The 25581-nt window shown below is 46.9% G+C and overlaps 1 protein-coding gene across 1 annotated transcript; it reads left to right on the forward strand.

Annotated features, from left to right (window-relative positions):
- The first annotated feature begins 81 nt into the window (after positions 1-81).
- Positions 82-24695, forward strand: VSIG10 (V-set and immunoglobulin domain containing 10). Its single transcript, XM_083478712.1, has 9 exons — positions 82-264; positions 3346-3630; positions 7875-8180; positions 12921-13193; positions 13334-13627; positions 14875-14985; positions 15618-15630; positions 17768-17901; positions 22909-24695. Exons 1-9 carry the CDS (start codon positions 189-191, stop codon positions 22977-22979), a joined length of 1563 nt encoding a protein of 520 aa, XP_083334838.1. The 5' UTR covers positions 82-188; the 3' UTR covers positions 22980-24695.
- Positions 24696-25581: the final 886 nt, after the last annotated feature.

The following is a 25581-nucleotide window of genomic DNA, read 5'->3' on the forward strand; positions in this document are numbered from 1 at the left end:
GAGTCGACGCTAGGCGGAGAAATGGAGCCGAGCATCGCAGCCTCTAGCAAAGGGGGTCAAGGCCCGGATCCGCCCACGACGGGGCGGGGAAGCCGCCGAAGGTCTCCCCCGCCTCCCTTCTCCGTCCCTCCCCATCGCAGCCTCCGGGGCACCGCCGGGTCGCTTCGGCTGCTGCAGCCGAGGCTGCCATGGCGTGTGGATTGGCCGCCAGACTCCTCTCCTCCTTCTCGTTGCTCCTCTGCTTGGGTCGAGGCATCGCTGCAGGTCGGTATGCGAGGTTCGGGCTTGGGCGCACGTGGGGACGGGGCGATCCGTGTCCCGCCGCGGGGCTTGTTTTGCGCGTTTGTTGGGCGCGCCCGAGGAATGCGAGAGGTGCCTCAAACAAACAGCCCGAGACACCTTCCCTACTTCCGAAGTTACTAGTGGGGTGAGGGGGATAAGTCGGTTCCCCACTACTGTATTAGTAGCCTAATGTCCCAGCGCGCTGGTTGCAAAAATGTTAAATACAGCATTAAAACAATTGACATCGCCCCCCGCCCCCACTTCAGCTGGTAGCAGATTTAAGGGCAGTGGTCCTTTATTTTTTAAAAATAAAGAAAACTTCCCTCCTCTTCCCCCCCCCCCAATTTGCAATTGTAACAGAAGCAAGGAGGAAAAAGAAACAACAGCATTTATTATGGCAGTCTTTCTGGCAATAGGGCACAAGCTCTGTTCTGGCCCTGCCAACGATCCGGAACGACTTTATAGTTACTTATAACTATATAATAAACCCCGCTTCCTTCTGAAGCGTTCCAAGCGTGATATGCAACCATACGATACATAATTTAATATTGTTGTGTATACTGATGATTTGTCATCTAGATTGCCCAGGTGGCATGCAGTCAGTTAAAAACAATGATTTGTAAATAAAACAAACAAACAAACAGTGGTACAAATTCCCCTAATGCTCAGCGCTGGACTGTAGGAACTATCCATAAACAAAGTAATTGCTTTTGTATCATCATCATCATCATCATCATCTATCTCAGTCATGCGCCCCACTCCTAGATTCCACCTTCTTTAGTTCATTGCAACCACCAAGTATGTAAGAACATATGCAGTCCTGTACTTAGAAGTACTTGCCATTGGATCCAGCAGGACTTCTGCCTCTGAGTAGACTTGGGATTGTGCTGTTTTTTCCTAACCACACTGCCTGCCAAAAATGAAGATAAATAACTGAACAAATTTTATCATATCTCCAGTAGCCTCTGTGTGTGTGAGAGAGAGAGAGGGGGGGAGAGAGTTTAATATCTATATTCTCCATTTCTGCCAAATAATGATCAAGGTAGTTTACAGTAAAAAGGAAAATAGGGTAGGTAAAAATTAAAATTAAAAACCAAAGTTATAACCAACAAACTGACCCAGATCTCTGCAGTAAGGCCAAATTTCTGCCCACGGCACCCCGCATTGATTGACCGTCAAAACACTGGCAATAACTGGCTCTTGTTAATTGGAATCTGTTGGAATTGTTATTGGTCTGTTGTTTTAAACTTTGGGGCTGCTGTTGTTTTTTTAAAATACAATATTAATAAACAGCAGTGGTTGGAGAGAAACCCAGATCAGATTTAGGGGGGGCACAGGGTAGGATAGGGGGTGAAGCCCTATGGCACATTAAAACATAATATGAACAACAGTTTAAAAGCACCTTTACAATCACAGAAATTTCCCCAAATGTACTTCTCTAGTGTCAAAGGCCAGGGGTAAAAGGTTGCATCTCCAACATCCTCTGACAGCTGCATGATGAAGGTTCCAGATGCATCTCTGTGGGGAAGGAGTTCCACAACTCGGGGGGCACCACCGAGAAGACCCTCATTTCGGCACCAACCCACTCCAAGATTTTGAGGGCGGTCGAACTACCAAGCGGCCGCCTCTGCTGATCTTAGCACCGAGGGGGTTTGTAGGGATGGGCGTGGTCTTTCAGGTATTTGGGGCCTGAGTCGTGTAGGGCTTTAGGCACTAACATGTGCACCTTGAATTGGGCCTGGGAATGAACGGGCAACCTGCTTTAAAACAGGGGTTATGTGAGATCTCGAAGGAACCCCGGCCAGCAATCTGGCTGCTGGGTTTTGGACCTGCTTAGCATTACTTTGGAGATGAGTCATCGTCCGCCTGGTCCGCCGCAGCCTTTGAATCCACGTACGCAGCAGGGTGGACGCTTTATAAATGTGGAATGATGGTTTGGCAGTCGTAGGGCAGCAGTCCAAGGAACAGTAATGGGTCTGCTGTGTTGAAAGACTGTGCCAGACAGAAATCGAACAGCACGATAAACGAGTGCCCAGAGATGATTGTGCTGAGGAAGAGAATGGGTGGACGCAAAGTCACGTTTCAGTGGAAACCTTCTCTACCCATAAGAAGTGTCTTGATGGAGAAGACCCAGGAACCATTTTTGGCCTGTATCCTGTTCCTCACACTGGCCAAGAAGTCTACAATCTGTGTCTCCTTTGTTGTTTGCCCTCAACACCTTTGCTTGCTTGTTTATTTAGAGCATTTACATCCCACCCTTTAGAGTACATGAAATGACTCCCAGTGTGGCTTACAAAAGACAGTTCCAAGATGGTCCTTGTCTTCAAACTCAGGATCTTCAAGAAAATAAAATAGACACATGGTGCACAAGAGAAAAAAGGAAGGGGAGGGAGGAGGATGAAGCCAGCTCAAGCACAAATTCTTCAAGTTATAGTTCATTTTTATTTATTTATTTATTTATTTATTTATTTATTTATTTATTTATACCCTGCCACTCTGGGTGACTTCCAACAAAATATTAAAAATACAATAAAACATCAAACATTAAAAACTTTCCTAAACAGGGCTGCCTTCAGATGTCTTCTCAAAGTCAGACAGTTGTTTATTTCCTTGACATCTGGTGGGAGGGCGTTCCACAGGGCAGGTGCCACTACCAAGAAGGCCCTCTGCCTGGTTCCCTGTAACTTGGCTTCTCACAGTGAGGGAACCACCAGAAGGCCCTCGGAGCTGGACCTCAGTGTCCGGGCTGAACGGTGGAGGTGGAGACGCTCATTCAGGTATAAAGACACCGCTGGACTCCCTCCTCAGCCTCAGCCAGCATGGCCAATGGTCAGGGATGATGTGAGCTGGAGCCCTACAAATCTCTGGAGAGGGCCACAGTCTCCTCTCCCCTCTGGCGTTGCAGCTAACCCTGTCTTGCAAGATGGTAGAGCTGGTTTCTACCTTTTCCTGCTGCTTGAGCTCCTCAGAGGAAACGGTGGCATACAAATGTTGGAAATAAATACGCCACTGCTTTGCATGAATGAATGCAGTGATTTTTCTTTCCCCTTTGGCCACCCACAGGGACGGAGGAGGTGGTGATTGGGGAGGTGGAAGGAAACGCCACCCTCGTGTGCCGGAATGTGTCTCCGCGAGCAGTCAAGGTGGAATGGTTTCACGGGGACCCAGGAAAGATCCCCATCCTCTTCTCGTCGGATGGCAGCCTCCCTTCCGACGCTCGCTTCTCCCTGGTGAGGAACAGCTCCTTCCACATCTCAGGCTTGCGGCTGCAGGACGAAGGCAACTATACCTGCAGAGAGGTCCTGAACGAGACAGACCACAGACACAGGATTCAGTTGCTCGTTGCCAGTAAGTTGCTGTCTTCTTTGCTTGGCATTTCTCTTTATTATTTTATAATAATTTTTATTTGATTAAAAAAAGAAAAATGAAAGAAAATAAATGTACAACAAAATCAATTGCAAATCCATATAAAGAGATTGCTCTGAATCTTAGGACCTCCCCCTATCCCTTCCATGAGTCCTAATATCAACATTTACAACTGCATATCAATCCGTTATCCACTTTTTTTTTATCCATCTGAGTTATCCATAGTTTTTGTTACCTTACAAGTGAGATTAAAACCCTGCTAATGTTTTCATCTGCTTACAATGGTCTCCTAAATAAATTATAAATGTCCCCATTCTTTTTAAAAGTTCTTGTCTTCTTGGTTCATGAGCTTGCCAGTTAGTTTTGCCGTTTTGGCATAGTACATCAACTTGGTTTGCCGTTCTTCCCTGGTCGGGACTGTTTCTTCTTCCAGTCTCTGGGCTAATAGCATACTGTTGTCGCATACATGAATGTACTTTTCTGATCCTTTGGTATCTCAGTACCTATAATTCCTGATAAAAAGGCTTCAGGTTTTTTAACAAACATTATTTTAAACATTTTTTTCATTTCATTATATATCATCTCCCAGAAAGTTTTTATTACCTCGCACAACCACCACATATGATAAAAGGTACCTTCTTTTCTTTACATTTCCAGCAGATGTTTGTGCTTGTTCTGTACGTTTTTGCTAACTTAAAGGTAAGACTGACCGTTAGGTCCAGTCACAGACAACTCTGGGGTTGCATGCTCACCTTCCTCTATAGGCTGAAGGAGCCAGCGTTTGTAACCTGAGGCGTTTGTAACTTGAGGTACCACTGTAAATGCTTAACAAATCAATACAGCATTTATAATCTATAAAATGATATTAACAACATTAATAAATTAGCAACTAAAGAATGAACTAAGCACTGTTAAGTTCATACACACACTCGCCACATGCCCATGACTCCTAAACCTTCACTCCTTTCATTAAAATACACAGGATGCCTGTGGCAGCAACTCCCTTCTGAATGTTACTCGGGCTGGAGGTGGGGCAGCCCAAATGAAACCAACCACCCCCTGATGGCAAACACGAGTCTCTCTTCCCTCAGGGATCTTCCTCTGGAAACAGCTCCTTTTTGAAGGCTCCTGGGGTTGAAGGGTAGGACAAGGCAGGTGGGGAAAGCCATTACCTGCTAGACAACACGGTTTCTCACCTCTTGGGAGGGGAGAGGGCTCTTGTACTCTGGCCCTGCTTAAGGGTTTTCTATGGGCATCGGTGGGGGGGGCACCATGAGAAGAGGTTGCTAGATGGACCATTGGCCTGGTCTCAAAGCCTCTTCTTGCATACTTCAAGCAGCTTTCTTGGTTGGGTTGACCAAATGGTCTTTGTAGTAATATAGGAAGATAGGTCAGAGGATTTGTTTTTATCAGATTATGTTTGTACAGTGGTACCTCTGGTTGCAGACGGGATCCGTTCTGGAGCAGAACGCAGCCCGCATCTGCGTGTGCTTCTGTGCATGTGCGTGGTGTCATTTTGAGCATCTGCGCATGTGCGAGCAGCGAAACCCGGAAGTAACCCTTTCCAGTACTTCCGGGTCACCACGGGACGCAACCTGGAAATGCTCAACCTAATGCAAACGCAACACGAGGTATGGCTGTATACACGTTGGAAACCACCCAGAATGGCTGGGGCAACCCAGTCAGATGTGCAGGATGCAAACAACAACAATTTTAATAATTATTATTACTATTACTATTATGATTCCAATGGCCAGCAGCCTCTTTTGCAAAGGAGATGACTAGATTGCTCCAGGAAGGTCTGGTATGCAGCCCTTGCAGAACAGATACCCATTAAAACTTCACAATGACCTCTCCTCCTCATCCTTCCTCAGCAAAGTCCCCCTAACTGCGACCCCCCTCTTGGGAGCTCTGGTATTTTCTTACTAACTGGTTCACCGCCTCCTTACTTCCTGGCTTCGTTCCTTGCACAGCACCCTGTTTGCTTTTGAGGTGTGCTTTGTTGGTCATCGTGAAGCATGAGCGAGCTGAACAGAGGGTGGCACCTTTTTCGTTGCAGGACGTTACAGCTCCAAAAGGCTGCGACCTTGAGGCTGGGGGCCAGCAAGGGGAAGCGTGTCAGTGCAGGCTGGACCGAAGTCCAGATATCTGCCATGCAGGGAGGGACAGGGAGAGGGCTGCTTGCCTTGTTTCCAAAGGCCCTGATGAACCACTGCAGCAAAACCGGAAATTGCTGAACCTTCAGGAATTTTTGCAGACGGAAGCTGGCATCCCCTTTTAGGGCAGAGCAGCTCTTTTGCATGTGGGGTGTTTGTGTGTGTGGACCCTCTCCCCACCCCACATATTTCCTTCCCCCCCCCCAAATTTTTTAAATTAGTTTTCACAATATTATAAACAAACAAACAAACAAACACACACACAAGACGAACAAACATAAATCATAGCCTTATTGAAAATTACACTTATTAACTTTGTTAAGTGACTTCCTCGCTTCCCCTTGGTTGAATTTCATTGCATGCCCTTTTAACAGTTTTCCAAATCCCAATTCTTACGAAATTTAACTTAAACATTAACATCCTTAAATCTTCACCTTATGGAATTAAACATATTAATTCATCACTTAACATAAATAAAATCCTAAGCCAATTAAGTATCCGCAAGCTATTTTCAGTTAATTTAACTTAACAAATTTAACTAGATAATCATTAAATCTATTCCACTCTTCCTGATACTCCTCCTCCTTCTGGTCGCGGACTCTTCCGGTTAGGTCGGCTAGCTCCCCCCCCCCCCATATTTCCAGCTAAAAGGAGCAGGAGTTGGGAGACAGCTGCTTCCTATATTCCTTTGTCTCTAGCCCGCATGTGGGGCAAACCCCTCCTCCCCGCCTCTCAGCAGCAAAACTCACTGGGGGAGATCAGTGGTGGAACAGCTGCTTGGGAGGCCAGCACAGCCAGTTCTGAGGCTGACGGACCAGTGGGTTGACTTGGTGTAAGGCAGCACCGTATGTTCCTGTTTAATCCTTAATTGGAGCCATGAGGACTAGAATCCTGCTTTATTTCTAGGGAAAGCAGATTGCAAGAGTATCTGCTTGGTCACTGGTATCTGCAGGTAGGGCTGGGGAAAGACTTCTGACTGAAACCCTGGACAGCTGCTCCCAGGCGGTGCAACCAATACTACGCTTTAAAGGATTACTGTATTTTTCGCTCTATAAGACGCACCAGACCACAAGATGCACCTAGTTTTTGGAGGAGGAAAACAAGGGAAAAAACATTCTGAATCCCAGAAGCCAGAACAGCAAGAGGGATCACTGTGCAGCGAAAGCCTGCATTCGCTCCATAACACACACACACATTTCCCCTTACTTTTTAGGAGGGAAAAAGTGAGTCTTATAGAGCAAAAAATACGGTAAATCGTGGACGGGAAGACTATCAATGGCTGCTAGCCACAGTGGCTATGCTCTACCTCCACAGCCTGAGTTGTGGGTTCGAGTCCCGCATTGGGCAAAATATTCCCGCATTGCAGGGGGTTGGACAAGATGACACTCAGGGTCCCTTCCAATTCTATGATTCTATGATTAATTCAGTTGTTTGCATTTGTAGCCCAGTGGAGGGAGAGCAAGGTCTGGGTTCAGGACCACGGACAGTGCCCCTTACAGCCAAGGTCAAACATCCAAGGTTTCTCAGAAAAGTCCTGGAGCATCTGGCTGAGTTTTACAAAATTTATTTGCAGATGGTAATATGGACTTGAGAGATAATCCCCTAATAGGATACTTATTGGCAGCTGTAGGTATCCCTTGATGAAGTTCATTCCAGAATAAAGTACCCTGCATTGCCACCAGAAATAGGAAGCTGCTCCCTTTGTTCCCACAACCTCTCCAACAAATTGGTGATTTGTTGGAAGCAATATGAGATAGTTAAACAGCTTTTAACAGTATAGTCGTACCTTGGATCCCAAACACCTTGTGAGTCAAATGTTTTGGCTCCCGAATGCCGCCAACCTGGAAGTGAGTGTTCTGGTTTGCAAACATTCTTTGGAACCCGAACATCCGATGCAGCTTCTGATTGGCTGCAGGAGCTTTCTGCAGCCAATCGGAAGCTGCACCTTGGTTTCCAAACATTTTGGAAGTCAAACAGACTTCCAGAACGGATTCCATTCGACTTCTGATGTACCACTGTATATCCTTTTCCTTTTTTTTTAAGTACCTGTCTCTTCCACCTGCTTTCCAGGTGGCCCCACCAAGGTGAATGTCAACATCGGTCCTGCCACAGCGCTACCAAATGGCACCCTCTACGCCCAGAGACACGGGACCCTCAACTTCTCCTGCACCAGCGACTCCCGCCCAACCTCTGCGACCAAATGGGATTTCTCCCAGTCTGGCTCCGGGCAGGAGCCCTTCACGGAAGTCAACAGCTCCCTGAGCTACTTTACCCTCTACAACTTGTCGCCCAGCTTGCAAGGAAATTACTCGTGCTTGGCAACTAACCTGCTCAGCCACCGGCAGCAGACCGTCACCCGTGAACTCCTGATCTACTGTACGTATACTAATAGGAAACACTTGCATAGGGTTGTTGCAGAATTTTGCCTTAAAAGCACTCAGTACGGTGGCCCGCATCCCACAGAACATGATGGGCCAGCTAAACATTGTGATACATCAATATTTCACGATGTCTGAAATAAGGATGGAACTATGTAGAGGAAAACAGTAGGGCCGGGCAATATCTGGTTTTCAGCATCGTGATATATCAGGTAAACGTTGTGATATTCTGATATATCGCAATGTCTGAAATAAAGATGGAGCTATGCAGAGGCATGGGCTGGCTTGATGGTTTCCCCCACATTGTGATTTTTTGCACAGCGAACACCCACCTACACCATGATTTGTGACCAATGCTTTTTTTCTGGAAAAAAGGTGGGGAAACTTACAACAAAGTTAGCTTGTTTGTTGCAGGCCCAGTCACAGTGCTCCCTGCCCCCCCCCCCCCGGCAGTGGCTAAATGTGATGAATAAATTGAAGCAGAAAATGATCTCGGTTAGAAATGGCTACAACTTTATTGATTACAGATATAGGGTGGATTTTTGGCTCAGGCATTGGGTGTGTATTCATTCCAGCTTCCACCCCACCCCCCGAACGAAAAACAATTATTTGATTTTTAAAAGGTTAGGGAACTCTGTTTCCCCTGAGTTCCTGCTCAAAAAAAACCCTGTTTGCGATACATTGCCAGGTCAAAAACTATGAAACTGATATTCCGATATGGAATTCAAATCAGTTTTGGAGGCTATATCGATATATCCCCCAGCCCTAGCTGGGAATTGCCCTTTCTTGGAACCCTGGAGGGCTGCTGCTGGTCCGTACGGACAATAGGGAAGTCTCCTAGGACAGGAGAAGTGGTTCAGTGGCAGGACATCTGCTTTGCATGCAGAAGGTCTTGTGTTCCTCTCCAGGAAGGGCTGGGAGAGAGGCCCTGCCTGATTAGCTACCTATGAATGAATTGCATGTCGACGCAAAATAAGAATGGATAAATATGAAGAAATCTGGAACGAATATTTAAGCGATAAGACGGATAGTGGTAGGAAGTAGAGGGAGGAGAGAGAGGTGGGAAAATATTGTTTAAAAAGGTGTAGTCATAGGTATATCAGTGTATTCAAATCTGAATTGTCAAATTGTGTTATTACTGTTGTTATGGTTTTTGTTGTACAGTGGTACCTTGGGTTAAAGACGCTTCAGGTTACAGACGCTTCAGGTTTCAGACTCCGCTAACCCAGAAATAGTACCTCGGGTTAAGAATTTTGCTTCGGGATGAGAACAGAAATCGCATGCCGGCGGCGCAGTGGCAGCGGGAGGCCCCATTAGCTAAAGTGGTGCTTCAGGTTAAGAACAGTTTCAGGTTAAGAACGGACCTCCGGAACGAATTAAGTACTTAACCTGAGGTACCACTTGATGTTTGTATCGAAAAATTGATTAAATAAATTAGAAAGAGAGAGAGAGAGAGAGGCCCTGCCTGGAAAGCTGCTGCCGGTGTCGATGGTACTGAGCTTAGATGAAGCAACGGTCTCGGCATAAGGCAGCTTCCTCTGCGCCAGGAAGGAAAGCAGATACTGGACCACTGAGCTCGCCAAGTAAGCTGAGGGCAGCTTCCTATGCACCCCCAGGCCTTCAGTTTAACCACGACACCACCCACCTAACCTCTGAAGCCAGGGAGGCTGCCGTGGGCCCCCCAGTGATGATGTCCGTGGGCTGTCAAGTTCAGCATCAAAGATGGTGTTTTCTTGTATATCCTGATCCTAAACTGCTTAGGCCTTGAAACGGTATTATGAGGGTCCTGAGGGAATGCAGCCCTTGAGGGAACTCTGTTATGAAACAAAAGCATAGGGTGGATGAAAGCAGAGTGAAAAGAGGGTGGGCTTCTGCTTCTCCCTCTTTCCATCTCTCTCTCCAACACCCCCTTTTCTCTCCCTCTCTCTCTCTCACTCCTTGACACCCCTCCTTTCTCATTCTCTCTCTTCCCAACACCCCCTTTTCTCTCTCACTCTGTTGCTCCCCACCCAGTGCCAAGAAAGGGACAGATTGCTCTTGCTGGAGGTCTTGATGTGGGAAAAACCCCACCTAAAGTCTGTTGCAACCGAGTGCCTTAGTCACCAACAACGTTGAGTGACGCCCGAGGATTCTCTAAAAGCAAAATTTTATTTATTGCACGAAAGGTTGCTGCAACTGATCAGGGAAGCGACCCGAGACAGAACCCAGATCTCTGTTTACACACAGTTTTGATAGTTGTATAGATTAGACCTGCCAGACACCCAGTGATAAGAGTCTTAACCGCAAAGTCTGATGTTTCCACACTTCATCTAGCTAGGCATTTTTCCTGTTTATACCCCTGTTTTAAAGGTCATGCCCTTAAAATTTTCCTTTACACACAGCCCTTGTGGTTTGCACTTTCTCTATCCCTCCAGCTTGCATGATTTCAGCACGAATACAAAGAGAATACAGTGGTACCTCGGGTTAAGAACTTAATTCATTCTGGAGGTCCATTCTTAACCTGAAACTGTTCTTAACCTGAGGTACCACTTTAGCCAATGGGGGCCTCCTGCTGCCGCCACGCAATTTCTGTTCTTATCCTGAAGCAAAGTTCTTAACCCAAGGTACTATTTCTGGGTTATCAGAGTCTGTATCCTGAAGCGTCTGTAACCCGAGGTTCCACAGTACATGATGATGGTGCCAGCCTGCAAGAAGATGGCGTTAGTCTTGCTTCAGCTACAGCAAAGATGGAGGTGGTCTTGCTTCAATTACAACAGTCTGAACTGTTCGCTTGCTGAGGGCCACGTGAAATTGGTGGGGTGCAGATTGTTCATGCCTGCTTCAAGCCTGAACACCCCAGCTCCCCATGGCCAGCCATGTCTTTACCTGCCCTGCTCCAAAAACATATATAACCTGTAGGGCAGTTGGACATGGCTTGGCCCAAACATCCTGCTGAGCCAAATGGGAAGGCCTAGTGGGCCTAATAAAGCCTGCAGGCTGTAGGTTCCTAACCTCTGCTTCAAGGGACACACTGATGAAAATTAGGCTTGGGAGAACGGAGAATGAAATGGGGAGGGGACCTTCGTATGTGAACACTAGATTGTTTTGTATATGCATGTAGTGGTTGGGAGTTACTCGTGCGTAATCCTGCCCCGTTTGAGCATCGGATTGCCTGGTTAAACCCTCCGGACTGCACAGCCCATCTCAGTGTGGCTGCCCTTAGTCACTCGTAGAATCTGTCTGTCGGCGTTTCTTAAAGCGTTGCCAACATAAGAGTTGTTTGACGCCCAATCGTCTCCGCCTCTCACTGCGTGGGAGTCTCCTGCGCAGGGTGGGCGTGGGCAGCGGGGTGCTTGGGCTCTCCTCACTAACTTCCAGCAAAGAGTCCTGGAGCCCCTGCACCTCCCTGTCCCGTTGCTCTCCTGGATCCCTGGTGTTACACTCATTCTCTTCCCCTTCTTCCCAGCTGAGTCTCCCCCTAGCGCTGGGACCTTCTCCTGCAGAATCAGAGACCCTCTCCTTCTCCCGTGCCTCTGATGGCAGTTCCCTGACAATGCACAATGGCCCCCAAATAAAAAATCCTCTCAGGCTTATATATAGCTGTACCTTGGTTGCCGAAGGCCTTGGAACGTGTACATTTCGGCTCCTGGACGATTGAAAACCGGAAGTGAGTGTTCCGGTTTTTGAACGATTTCTGGAAGCCAAACATCTGGCACGGCTTCCACGGCTTCCGATTAGCTGCAGGATGCTCCGCGTCTTGGTTTTTGAACAGTTCCGGGAGTCGGACAGACTCTGTTCGAGAACCAAGGTACGACTGTATTTTTGCGGAAGAGCAGGTGAATGTTTGGTCTCCTTGGCTCTGCCCTTTACCCAGCTTCACCTAGAGAGCCCGCCCTGCCCATCCCTTATTACAATAATGCACACAGGAATCTTATTTGTTTTGCCTGTGGAGCTTTCGTGTTGAAAAACAGGTTCTGGGGCTAAGCCCAGGGAGGAGGCAGCTCAGTTCAGCTCTTTCATTCTGCCGTCTGCCTTATTTCTCAGATGACCTGTCCAAAGCCTCTGAAAGTCATTCTGGGATAAGAACATTTTTTTAAATGGGTCGCAAGAATTAAGAAAAACAATCCTGAACTTTTGCAGACATCCAGACCTTTCGGGTGGCTCGAGGTTAAATCACATCCTATGCTTCGGACAGCTGACTGCGTTTTCATGCTGGATTTTCACTGCATATCTTGGGAATTCAGCTAGGTGCATGCATGTGCTATTTTGTTTTGGAGGTTATTACAAAAACAAAACAAGAAATCGTGCCCCAAGTTTTAACAGGCAGTGTTAAGGAGAGAGCTGAATATCTTCAGTTCTGATTTCATGTCAAAATTCTGAGGCAGGTTGCAGAAACAGCAGTGCAGAAAAAATGGAAAGGGGGGGAACACACCAATTATAAAAAAGCATATTAAACCATTGCATCGTGTGTTTTTTTAAAAATCAAAAATCCACTATGGATCTGACACAGATTCACATGTTTTGTTTAGCTGCCTTCCAATGGCCCATCCAGCTCAATATTGCCTACACTGACTGGCAGCAGCTCTCCAGGGTTTCAGGCAGGGAGTCTCCCCCCCCCCAGCCCTACCTGGAGATGCCACCGGGGATTAAAGCTGTCCTGCAAAGCAGATGCTGTACCGCTGAGCTGCGGCCTGTAAGGTTTTAAAGATTGCAGAACACCTCCACCTGTTAATCTTGTGAATTTCTATGCCTTCCTCAGATCCTCCGCCATCACTGCCTCGATGCTGGGCTCAGACCTCTGCGGAAGACTCTGGAGGGGTGCAACTCCTTTGCAGCTGGACTGGGGGTTACCCACACCCCATGCTTCAGTGGACCAATCTGGGGAACCTGAGCCAGGACAGTAACATGACGGGCATTGCAGACACCAATGTGGCCGCTTTGAACGGCTCGCCTCTGCTCTCTGGGAAGGAGTTTGTGTGCCGCGGGATCCACCTGCTGCAGCAGACCAGCCAGGCCTGCACCGTGAAGCTGGGTGAGTCAACAGACTGATAAAACCCTATTTTAAAGCCATCACTTGACCATCACTTCCTCCTGTGTTTGCCTTCCTTGCTTTCTCAATACGCCTGTTTCAATCACTCTTTTCCCCCCTGCCTTGTGTTTCCTCTGGTCTAGAGGCCCCTTCGCTTGTGTCCGACCCCATGAGGAGCTGCTTCGTAGGGGGAGCCACCAGGATGACGTGTCAGGCCAGTGCCGGAAACCCCCCTGCCAATATTTCCTGGCTGCGCAACGTCTCCCGGACCCAGACGGAGATCCGTTCCGGCGGGAGGTTTCTGGTTAGCCAAAAGGGCAACGTCTCCACTCTGGTCATCCAGAACTGTTCTCACGGCGCGGACAGCGGTTTGTACATTTGCAAGGTTGAGAACCCCCTGGGGCTGAAGGAGGCGTATGTTTACCTCACCGTGATCGGTAAGCAGATAACCTTTAAAATGGCTGTCCGCTGGTATGCTAAGGAACGAGGCGGGGTGAAGGTTGCGCCAGTAAAGGGGTGGGTGGGAAATGCTTTGTTTATTCATTCTTTCTTTTAGAGCATTTGTACCCTGCGCTTTGGCCCAGAAGGAGCACAGAGTGTCTTAAGAACAATCAACTAAAACAGTGCTTCCCAAACTTGGAGCTCCAGGTGTTTTTGGACTACAATTCCCATCATCCCTAGCTAGCAAGAGCAGTGGCCAGGGATGATGGGAGCTGTAGTCCAAAAGCAGCTGGAGAAACCCTGAACTGAAAACAAGACAGTGCCTCCACAACCACCCATAATACTAGAACTTGGGCCTGTCCAGGGAATCTCAACATCCAGGGCAGACAAAAGAAACACAGCACATAGTTAAACGGGGTATTTGCTGCTGCTGTGTAGAATGATGGCCTCCAACTTGGATGGTTTTTAAAAGATTATTAGGCACATTCACGATGGAGAAGGCTGCCAATGGCCATGTTCTGACTCCATGGCCCCTGGATACCAGTCACAAGTGGGGAGGAATGTTATTTCTCTCAGGTCCTGTTTGTGGGCTGGCCATTGTGAGAACACGATGGTGCACTAGGTGGGCCTTGGGCCTAATCCAGCAGGTCACTTCTTAAGAAGTCTTCTTGGCGGTTTTTGTTTCTCAAAAGAGTCTAGAACCTGAGAAGTAATATGAGTTCTGGGGAAAAGCAACGTGGTACTACTGAATATTGGAAAGGGATAAGATAAAGGGAGACAATAATAAATAATAATAATTTTATTATTTATACCCTGTCTATCTGGCTCGGTTGCCCCAGGAGAGGAAAAAAAAACATACATTAGGGGAGAATAAACTCTGCCCCATTTGGGTAAATAAGGGCCCATGAGGCTGAAATCAGAGGTTGAAAGGAGCAGCAGTTTGGAAGCTGTTTTGCACTGCTCCTTTCAATTATTATTATTGATAAGGACTGATTGATTATATTGGTATTAATAATGTTATCAATAATAATTACTGCCAGTTTATTTCTCCAGAGTTTTCTAATTTTTTAAAAAAATTCTTACACTTTTGTGGTATTTGCCGTTGGGTTGCTGTGTAAGCATCCCTGAGACATTTAATTGACAGTGAGTTCTTTATTTTAAATGAAGACGTTAAATTGGCCAGAACTGCTATTTCACTGCTTTTCTTCCCACCCCCCCAAAAAAACCACTCCTCCCGTCACAGAGCCAGTGAACATCGCAGGCATAGTGGGTGCAATTGTGGTCCTTTTGCTGCTGGGTGTTCTAGTCCTCTCTGGAGTCCTCCTATACGCTGGACCCCGTTGGTGCCCAAAAGGTAAGAAACAGCTAGCTCTAATAACCCTTCCAGGCGACAATTTTTTTTTATAAAAAAAACAAACTATGAAAATCACAACTCCTATCATCCCTGACCATTGGCCATGCTGGCAGGGGCTGATGGAAATTGTAGCTCAACAACATCTGGAGGGTCACAGGTGGCCCCCTCCCAGTCTAAAACTTGCTACAGGGGCATTTGAACTGTATGCAGGCACCTTTTAGTGGTGAAGTGGAGAGCAGTCAAAGACGTGGTCTTTTCAGTGATGGCACCCCGGTTTATGAAACTCCACTTAAGGCAGGATTGAAATCTGTGCAACGAATCTCTTCATTCCAGTACCAAAATCTGGGCTCTCTATTTAATTTTATATGATACCCAGTCGGCAGCTTTCAGCACACATGTGCACATACAAGAAAAGGATTTAACAAAAGCCGCCGTATCTCCTGTGATTTGGGTTCTCTCGGATTGGGCCAGAATTGTAGAAACACCACAAGTTTAATGTAGCGTAACACAAGCTCTATGCCCTTTGACATCACATCAGATGCATGTTGTACATTCTGAGCAAGTGCATGTTTACCCATTGATCTCAAACTGTCTCCTCTTCTTTCTTTTCTCTTTCTCTCTCTCTTTTCCAGCCAACATGCTCAGGTGAGTGTCTCCTTAAGTGGGCAAGTCCTTAACCAGCATCGCTTGTTTTGTATGCAAGTTCAATCCCTGGCTTCTCTTAATTAGAACAGTGACGGGGAACTATTTTCCACAGCCAGAGGGCCCCATTCCCTTCTTGGCAACCACCTAGGGGTCTGCATACCAGCAGTGGGCATGGTCAGAGGCAAATTGGGCAGAGTATGTGAAGCTGCGGGACACGGGTGGCGCTGTGGGTTAAACCACAGAGCCTAGGACTTGCTGATCAGAAGGTTGGCAGTTCGAATCCCCGCGACGGGGTGAGCTCCTGTTGTTTGGTCCCTGCTCCTGCCAACCTAGCAGTTTGAAAGCACGTCAAAGTGCAAGTAGATAAATAGGTACCGCTCTGGCGGGAAGGTAAATGGCGTTTCCGTGTGCTGCTCTGGTTCGCCAGAAGCGGCTTAGTCATGCTGGCCACATGACCCGGAAGCTGTACGCCGGCTCCCTCGGCCAGTAAAGCGAAATGAGCACCGCAACCCCAGAGTCGGTCACGACTGGACCTAATGGTCAGGGGTCCCCTTACCCTTTACCTTATGTGAAGCTGCCCAGACGGTTGGCACATCCGGCCCTACACTGTCTTCACCAGGGATGGGGAACCTCGTTGGGCAACTTTCCAGGGGCCACAAACCCCTTTTGGGAGGGGCAAGGGGCAAAAGTAGACGGAACAGGGAACATACATTTTGCCTCTGTATAGTAAGCTAGTACAGTCGTACCTTGGATCCCGAACGCCTTGGTACTCGGACGTTTTGGCTCCTGAACGCTGCAAACCCTGAAGCGAGTGTTCCAGTTCGTGAATGTTCTTTGGAACCCGAATGTCCGACGGGGCTTCTGATTGGCTGCAGGAGCTTCCTGCAGCCAATCAGAAGCTGTGCTTTGGTTTCCGAATGTTTTGGAAGTTGAATGGCCTTCCGGATTCCGTTCGACTTCTGAGGTACCGCTGTATCTGCATCCAAAACCACCTCACTATCCTCCATGCAGCAAGCAAGAGGCATTATGGGAGATCGAGCCCACTTTCAAGCCAGGCAGAAGCCCTTGAAGCTGTGAGCCAGGGATGTAGCTGGGGGAAGTCCCGAGGGCCACATTGAGAGGCCTGGGGGGCTGCATTCAGCCCCAGGGTCTGAGGTTCACCAGCGCTGAGTTAAAAGAGTTGGGTAGCAGGCTGTGGCAAGGACCTTTCACTGCTTGAGCTGCTGCTAGTTGGAGTCACAAATGTGGAGCTGGATGGACAAGTGGGCAGCTGACATGCCTGGGGTGTTTTTTTGTGGCCAGGTCTACCCATTGAATCGTGTGGGGGTTCTCCCAACCCTCTCCCAGAACAGATTCAGAGGAGACTTGGGGAAGGGGAGAAATCTCCATTGTGCTAGCCAGAGTCCTTGCAGTGGCTTCCACTAACACATGGACTTTTTTCAGTGGTCCGGTCTACCTCGTGAAATGCATTACAGTGGTACCTCGGGTTAAGTACTTAATTCGTTCCAGAGGTCTGTTCTTAACCTGAAACTGTTCTTAACCTGAAGCACCACTTTAGCTAATGGGGCCTCCCGCTGCTGCCGCGCCGCTGGAGCACAATTTCTGTTCTCATCCTGAAGCAAAGTTCTTAACCTGAGGTACTATTTCTGGGTTAGCGGAGTCTGTAACCTGAAGCGTATGTAACCCGAGGTACCACTGTATTCAACAGAGGCATCTGTGCTGATGGGGAAAAAACCTCTACCAAGATCCCCACCCCCGAGTTGTAATATAGCTGCGTAACAACCCCAGCAGAGGCGGATTTAGGGGAGTGCAACTGGTTTGGTCGCACTGGGTTCAGAGCCTCGGAGTGGCATAGGGGCCACCACAAATATAATACAGAATGGAGGGTGAGAGGCAGGGGGGTGCCAAATTTTGGCATCGCACAGGGCACCGTTGAAATCTGAAACCCCAAGGTCTGCCACAGACCCCAGTCCATTTCCTTCTGCTGCGAGGGATCAACCCTTATCAACCCTGTTCGCAGATGCAGTTGAGAGGGCAGACGGTGTAAAATTCCTTGCCTGTTGAAGAGGAGGGGGAAGCGGCAGGGAAAGGTCCTGCTGACCATTCTCTTAACTTTCTGTCCTTCCGACCGCTGTAGGAATCGAGATGCAAGTGATATCCTTGTGCTGATGGATTCGGAGGAAGAGGATCCGCTGTCGGAAGCAGCCGGGGAGCCCGCTTCAGATCAGGGGGTTGCCCTGGCTAATGGAGGGTCTGCCACGCCTCACCAAAGTAAGCTGTGAACCTTTGCTTAATTTCTTTACTAGCAGACCATTTTACAGCGATTGACAATTATGCCCGGTAGATAACATTTATAAAAATGCACAGTAATGCAGCTAAAAACCCACAGAATTAGAATTCTAGACAAGAAGCAATCCGTCCGTCTCTAGGCATCTGTCTGCCTTGAGAGTCAAAGGGTGCCCCTCGGGGGGTGAAGTCAAACTGCTGTGTTAACAGCACCGAAGTGACCTCCCTGGGGTGTAAGGAGGTCTTGGGCTCGCTGGTGTAGTCCAAAGGAAAGCAGAGCAAGGCGTTTGGCACCAGCTTGGCTGCAGGCATTGCCGGAAAGAGGCATACAAGGCATAGCTGTAAACTTTCCCCCTTTTTTAAAAGGCAGATTCCCTTATTCCGAATAGGATTCCTTGCAAGGAAAGGGGAAAGTTGACAGCTATGGTACAAGGCGCCATCCAACCGTCTTAGGGACTCTGCTCCAGATTTGTGTAGGGTTTACTCTTTTCTTCTCCCAAAGCTGTCCCGCAAGGCAGCGTAGGTTTAGAATCTGTGTCTTCCTTCTCCTAGATGGGCTCGCTTCCCAAGCTGACGACCCCGTCTGCCCCTCACTTCCTTCTACGACACATGCAGAAACCACCTTCTGGACCATTGGACCCACTATGGGTCTCTCACGCTCAATCTGCCAGAAGCTGGCTTCCCATACAGGGCAGCAAATGCATGTGTATGTGTGTATGTACACACACACACACACACTCACACACAGTATATATTGTCCAAATTCACCAACTGGTTGAAAGAGATGGCACACAAACTGTTACCAGGCTTTTATTTACCTTCTTGGGGATTAAAAGTCCCAGAGGTGGTGTTCAGCCAGGCAGGTTAAACTAACAGGATATTTATAGTAACTGGGGGGGGGGGGGAGATCTGGCAACCAGCCAGCCCAATCATGTGTTCCTAATTAGAAGGCCCAATTGACACCTGCCTCTGCTGAGAAACCAATTCAACACACACACAGACACAGCAATCATAAGAGGTCTAATAAGCACAGCTATAATCAAAAACTTTGCCACTTGCTCTGTGTCAAGCTTGTTGGAACCCTGTAGCAAAATGATCATTAGGGTCCCAGAGGTGCAGCCAGGGAGGGGCTGTGTAATGGGATATATAAATGGTTTTAAACCAGGGTGGATAAAAATCAATGATTTTTTTAAAAAAAACAGAACAGATTTTAAAAATTGAAATCAGATTATTTTGATTTAAATCGGTTTTTTTAAAATTTAAATCAGATTTTTAAAATAAAATGCTTTTGGAAGAAAAATCTTTCGAAAGATAGCTTTCTGTTTAAGTTACATTATAGTCCAAAGGCTATTCATCAGGAAATAAGGATTTGTTTTAAGTTTTTCATGTGCGCTAAAACTCAGTCTAAGTTTTTTTTTTTTAAAAAAAGGTTTAACTACATCAGTTAACAAACATGGATACATATGCTATATTGTTATTGTTTTAGTTAAATAAATTGTTTAAATTGTTATTAAGGAAATGATTATTTTTCTCCTTCCAATAAAGTACAGCAGAAAAGTTGTCCAAATACAAACAATTATTTCATAATTACCTGTCTTTGCATTTCTAATAGTATAACCAAATCAGTAATTTTTGATATAACTGTAAAAACTACTATGAAAATTTATTATTCCAAAAATGAAACCTTCATCTGGTTGTAAATATTAAGATTATACCAGCAAGAACGAGTCTTTCTGTAAAAAAATGATTTAAATCAAGTCTTACTGACTAGTGATTTAAATCGTGATTTAAGTTGATTTGCTTTAAATCAAATCCACCCTGTTTTAAACTGTTTTTAATATTGCATTTTAAGGTTGTAACCTGCACTGGTACCTTAGGGCAAAGGGCAGGTAATAAATAACTAAACAAACAATTTATTTATTACATTTATATACCCCCTTTCCCTCCAAGGAGCTCAAGGAAGGTGGGGTACACCTGTCTCCCCTTCCTCATTTTTTTCTTCACAACAACCCCTGGGTGAGGTAGGTCAGGCTGAGAGGCAGCGACTGGCCCGCCCCAAAGTCACCCAGTAAGCTTCATGGCTGAGTGGGGATTTGACCCCCTAGTCCAGGTCCTAGCCCAACACTCTAACCATTACCGGCTTCTTCCTAGCCCCTCAACTGAAGCTACAGGAGAAAAGGGCATGCAAGACAGATAACTCCTCAGCCTTGTCACAGGGCCAGCACCTATCGTATCTGCTACCTGATATATCAGAGGGGAGAACATAAAAACTTGCTAGAGAGAACAGACTCTCCAGGTGTCCCTGTTTTCCAGGAACGTCCCTGATTTAGAGAAGCCGTCCCGGTTTCTGATTTGATCCCAGAATGTCCCGCTTTTCCTCAGGACGTTCCTATTTTCATTGGAGAAATGTTGGAGGGTTGCAGAGTTATCCTACCCCCAAGCCATCTGAAGGGAATCCTGTATAGTGAAGGTTTTTTTAAATGTTTACTTTTTTATATATATTTATATACACGTTGGAAGCTGCCCAGAGTGGCTGGGGCAACCCAGTAAAAATGTGTGGGGTATAAATAGTAAATTTATCATTATGGGATGGGACATCCCTATTTTCACCAGAGAAATGTTGGAAGGTATGACAGAAAGTCTTCCTATATATTTAGGAATAGATTACCACCCCCAAAATAGCATTACAAGGGAGGCATGGTTGCCCCAGTGCATGATGGGTTGAGATTTCCAGTGCAGCTCCCTGAAGCTCTTGGAAATCTGTAACCAAAAGCCTCTGTTTATTAGCAATCTCTTCAGATCCATGGTTCACAGTTACGAGGGTGGTAGACCTGCTGAGGTAACTGTGAACCTTCACAGCCTGAGTCATGCCTTTAGTGGGCTGCTATGTGCTGTTTTTGCCATTGCTGCCTCTAGTAGTATTCCGGATCAAAATTAAAACATGCAGTAAAACCTACAGCGATGGCATGACTCTGGAAAAGGATTGAGAAATAGCAATCAACCTTATTGTGGTTGCAAAGAGCATGATAGCTAAAAATTGGAGGGAGAAAAGTTTATCTTCTACCGTACGTAAATGGTTTTGGGGGAATAAAGGTCTATAGTAACAAAGATTGTTGTTGTTTAGTCATTTAGTCGTGTCCGACTCTTCATGACCCCATGGACCAGAGCACGCCAGGCACTCCTTTCTTCCACTGCCTCCCGCAGTTTTGTCAAACTCATGCTGGTAGCTTTGAGAACACTGTCCAACTACCTCGTCCTCTGTTGTCCCCTTATCCTTGTGCCCACAATCTTTCCCAGTATCAGGGTCTTTTCCAGGGAGTCTTCTCTTCTCATGAGGTGGCCAAAGTATTGAAGCCTCAGCTTCAGGATCTATCCTTCCAGTGAGCACTCAGGGCTGATTTCGTTAAGAATGGATAGGTTTGATCTTCTTGCAGTCCATGGGACTCTCAAGAATCTCCTCCAGCACCATAATTCAAAAGCATCAATTCTTCGGCAATCAGCCTTCTTTATGGTCCAGCTCTCACTTCCATGCATCACTACTGGGAAAACCATAGCTTTAACTATACGGACCTTTGTCGGCAAGGTGATGTCTCTGCTTTTTAAGATGCTGTCTAGGTTTGTCATTGCTCTTCTCCCAGGAAGCAGGCGTCTTTTAATTTCGTGACTGCTGTCGCCATCTGCAGTGATCATGGAGCCCAAGAAAGTAAAATCTCTCAGTGCCTCCATTTCTTCCCCTTCTATTTGCCAGGAGGTGATGGGCCCAGTGGCCATGATCTTAGTTTTTTTTAATGAAGATTAACTTAATTAAGTTAACTTTAATTTAATTAAGATTAAGTTAACTTAATTATAAAAGAATACATATAACCCAGAGGTATACAACCTTTTTGAGGCCATGGCTCCCTTGACCAACTACAGTCTTTCTGTGACACCCCTGTGGGGCTCAGGAGCCCAGTTATGTCACCCCTTGCCTGCAGAGCTGGCAGCCTCTCATCTTTTTCCAAACACCTTCCCTTGTGGAGCGTTCCCTCAGCCTCCTCTCCCCTCTCCTTGGGAGTCCTCCGGGCGGCTCTTGCTGCCACCCCTGGTCTCCGAGCTGTCCCCCCCCCGCGCCCCAAAGAGAGGTGCCTCCTCACACTGCCCCACATGGGTCTGGGAAGAGGATGCCCCCAGCCTTAATGGTCCAATGGAGACAGGTCAAAGGTGAACATGAGGCCAGCACCTTACATTGGGAGGCAGCAGTGGCAACAGTGGGGCTGCCAGGCCAGCATGGTGGAAAGGCTGTCCTTCAGCACCAGGTACTCAGCTCCCAGGCAGGCCTTGCACACAGCAATCACAAGAAAGGCCAGAACACTGCCTGGCTGGCTTCCCATTTCTCTGTCCATTCCCAACAACAAGGGCTGGTGGACTGGCTGCCTGGGCTCCCTCACCCACTTGCTTGCTTATTCTGAGGCCGCCTCAGATCCTGGCAACCAGCACCCCCAACCAGCCCCAGAGGCACCATTCACCTATGGAGCTTGTAGCCAGGGCTGCTGCAACAAACAGCTGTGCAAGCCTTTGGGAGGTAGAGATGTGAGAGGGCATCAGAGGAGGGAGGGAAGGAAAGAGGGACAGAGACCAGTGTTGCCCATGGCACCCATGACCATCATTCAAGGCACCCCAGGGTGCCACAGCACACTGGCTGAAAACCACTGATATAACCTAATAGGTTTTTGGGGGGAAATGACCATTTTTTGTAACGTTTTGTAGTACAGTAAGCCTAACGATAATGTTTGTGCTGCTTTCAACTTGTTGTAATGGGGTGATTATTTCTTTCATGGTGTTTTGGTTTACTTTATGGAATCTAAATTAAATTTACTTATTTTTTTAAAAAAAGCCAGCATGCAGTAAACTGATCCTATGAAAACAACCCAGCCATTAAAACAGGAAGTTGCGGCAAGAGCTGAAGGTGATGTGCTGGTGCAAGTTTCACTCCCTTGTGCTTTGTGCTTTCAGGCCCCCAGGCAGACGTGCCTAGTGAAAGTTCCCTGGAGGACACCAACAGTGAAACCAGGTCCAAAATGTAGAGGGAGCTCTCTTCATCGTTGCCTTTCCGTGTGTGCTAGGAACCAAAGCTTCACCGCAGTGTAACTCTGTTCTGATCCTGACCGGGGAGAAGGAAGGAGTTCACTTGGCAGCCAGATCATTCTCAGAGGCCTTCTTCATCCCGTCTTGATCATCCCCTTCCACATTTTTGATAATCCTCCCGCCTGCTCTTTCTTCCTCCCTCTGTCGTCCTTTAAAGAAAAAAAAGACTGAGCTTGAAACTTCATGGCAGCGATACAGGAAATGTGCAGGGAGGGGGCAGGAGCAGGGCAGTTTCCTTCCTTAGGAGCAAGAGGGAAAGATCCAGGCTGTGTTAGGAAGGAGCTTCGCTGGGCAAGAGATCCTCCAGGGCAGCTTGAAGGGCTGGAGGGAGGGGGTTGTCTTGAACCCAGTTCCGTTTGCCCAGCTTGGCATGAAAATGAATTGGGTTCTTCTGATCCTTGTCCATGACTATGGGCAGGATTCTTGCATTGCAGGGGGTTGGAATAGATGAGCCTTGAGGTGCCTTTGAGCTCTACAATTCTGTGATTCATTGGCTTGCGTATTTACAGCAAAGTGGAGGCAGCTGGCACAACGATGCTTCCTCTGTGGCCTTAAGCAAGCTGAATGTACCCCTCTTAACTCCTCCTGTTCTGGGATTCTCTTTTGGGAAGGGCTTGTAGCTCAGGGACTAGAGTATCTGCCTTGCATGCAGGAGGTCCCTGGTTCAGTCCCTGGCATCTCCAGTTGGGACTGGAATAAGACTCCCTGTCTGGAGAGCTGCCAGTCAGTGTAGGCAAAACTCAGCTGGATGGACAAGTGACTGTTTTCCTATGTCTTTTAGAGAAAGAGATGTAGCTCAGTGGAAGAGCACGCAGCAGGTCCCCGGCTCAATCCTAAACAGCATCTCCATGTAGCTAAGAGAGACTAAATCCTGGAGAGCCACTGCTGGTCTGTTTAGGCATGATTCTGAATAAGGCTGCCTCCTGTGTGGGGTTGTCAGCAGTAAATGAATTTCAAGTTTAGGGGCAATGTAAACCTGAAAAGGTACCAGGCTGCTGTGAGCTGCTGAGTGGTACAATAAAACAAGCCCTATGAGGAAGGATTAAGTCTGTAGGATTCGCAGATCTCCTTTGTAGAATCCTAAGATCCTAAAGCATTAGATGCCCTGGTCTAAAAACACTAGATGGGAATATTATTTATGTCTTTCAGACAAAATTTGGGGATGTCGTGAATCTGGGTTATGCCAGTGGAGGCCTTACCCAATAAAACACTGAATGTAGTTAATATGAAATAAATATTGTGCCCTATTGCTGCATAAGCCCATTCTGCAGATGGGTTAAAACCCCCCAATGATGTCGCCAGTTCATGGTAGCTGCAGCCCTGCAGGATGGTTTCCTGAATAAGCACAACTGAAGCAAATGGGAGCCATGTAGGAGTACAGATCAGCTCGCACTCATTTTGGTGGGGGCTGTTTGAGTAGACTGTGCCCCCTTCCAAAATCAATTTTCCAGCCCATCCAGTTACTTGTGTGTTCCACAGGCTGGCTTGGGCTGTGGGGTTTGGTAAGCTGCTCGCTTAAGAAAGAATTGTTACCAGGAGGCAACAGCTGGTCTCAAACTCAATTCCAAAGAGTTGTAGAAACACAGATTTTTCTTCTGGAGAACCTAACTGTGGAGGTGATCTTTTGCTTACGGAATAAAAATGTGTATTTTGCATCCGATGTGTTTGTACATGTTTTAACTTAAATAAGAGATATACGTCCCCAAATTTTGCATAGCCAGGGTAGTTTATTCCTGGTTTGCTATCTAATGACGTAAGAACGTAAACATTGGTGTTATCTGCACCTGCAAAAGTTCTGGGATGGTCGTATTTGCTTTGTAGTCAATGCAGACTATGCAACTTCCAGCTGTAACTTTTTCCACTGCATGCTGGGTTTTTCTGTGTCCCCATTTTGTGGCACTATAGCGTAAAAGTGCCCCTCCAGCCAGCAAGAATTTGGGAATGTGAGGAAGCATCACAGAAGAACTAATGAAGCTGAATGATATGTGGACAGTCCTGTACCATACATGCATAATTTAATTTGTATGCTGCTTTGCACAGTTCAAACCATGCGCAAGGCAGCTTACAACATGGGAAAAATACACAACTACTTCAGGACAAAAGTAGTCATAAACAATAAATTAAACATTTAAAAAATCTGAAACCAAACTGATTAATTTCCACATAAATCACAACAAAATCTAAAACAAAGGTAGAAAAAGCCAACAGCCACAACCCTCCTCCAACAACAACACCCCCCCAACAATATCCTGGCTCAATCAACCTCTAAGTCACCATTACCACCTCAATGAGATGCTGAAGACCATACACAAAACCAGTCTATAGAGACCCCAAAATAGCTTTCTGGAGTGCATGATTGAATGTGGCTTCCTTCAGCAGTTTATCATTTTGTGGTGTAGCAGTTAGAGCATGGATAGACAAACTAAGGCCCGGGGACCGGATCCGGCCCAATTGCCTTCTAAATCTGGCCCACGGACGGCCCAGGAATCAGCGTTTTTTTCATGAGTAGAATGTGTCCTTTTATTTAAAATGCATCTCTGG

Source organism: Podarcis liolepis (assembly GCF_965112155.1).
Source record: "Podarcis liolepis genome assembly, chromosome: 15".
Lineage (NCBI taxonomy): Eukaryota > Metazoa > Chordata > Lepidosauria > Squamata > Lacertidae > Podarcis > Podarcis liolepis.

Bases quoted from the DNA above. Each gene is read 5' to 3' on its own strand.
- VSIG10 (XM_083478712.1), top strand. From the start codon at position 189: ATGGCGTGTGGATTGGCCGCCAGACTCCTCTCCTCCTTCTCGTTGCTC. The intron at 13,194-13,333 runs GTGAGTCAACAG...CCTCTGGTCTAG, and splicing joins GGCCTGCACCGTGAAGCTGG to AGGCCCCTTCGCTTGTGTCC. The intron at 13,628-14,874 runs GTAAGCAGATAA...CTCCCGTCACAG, and splicing joins TGTTTACCTCACCGTGATCG to AGCCAGTGAACATCGCAGGC.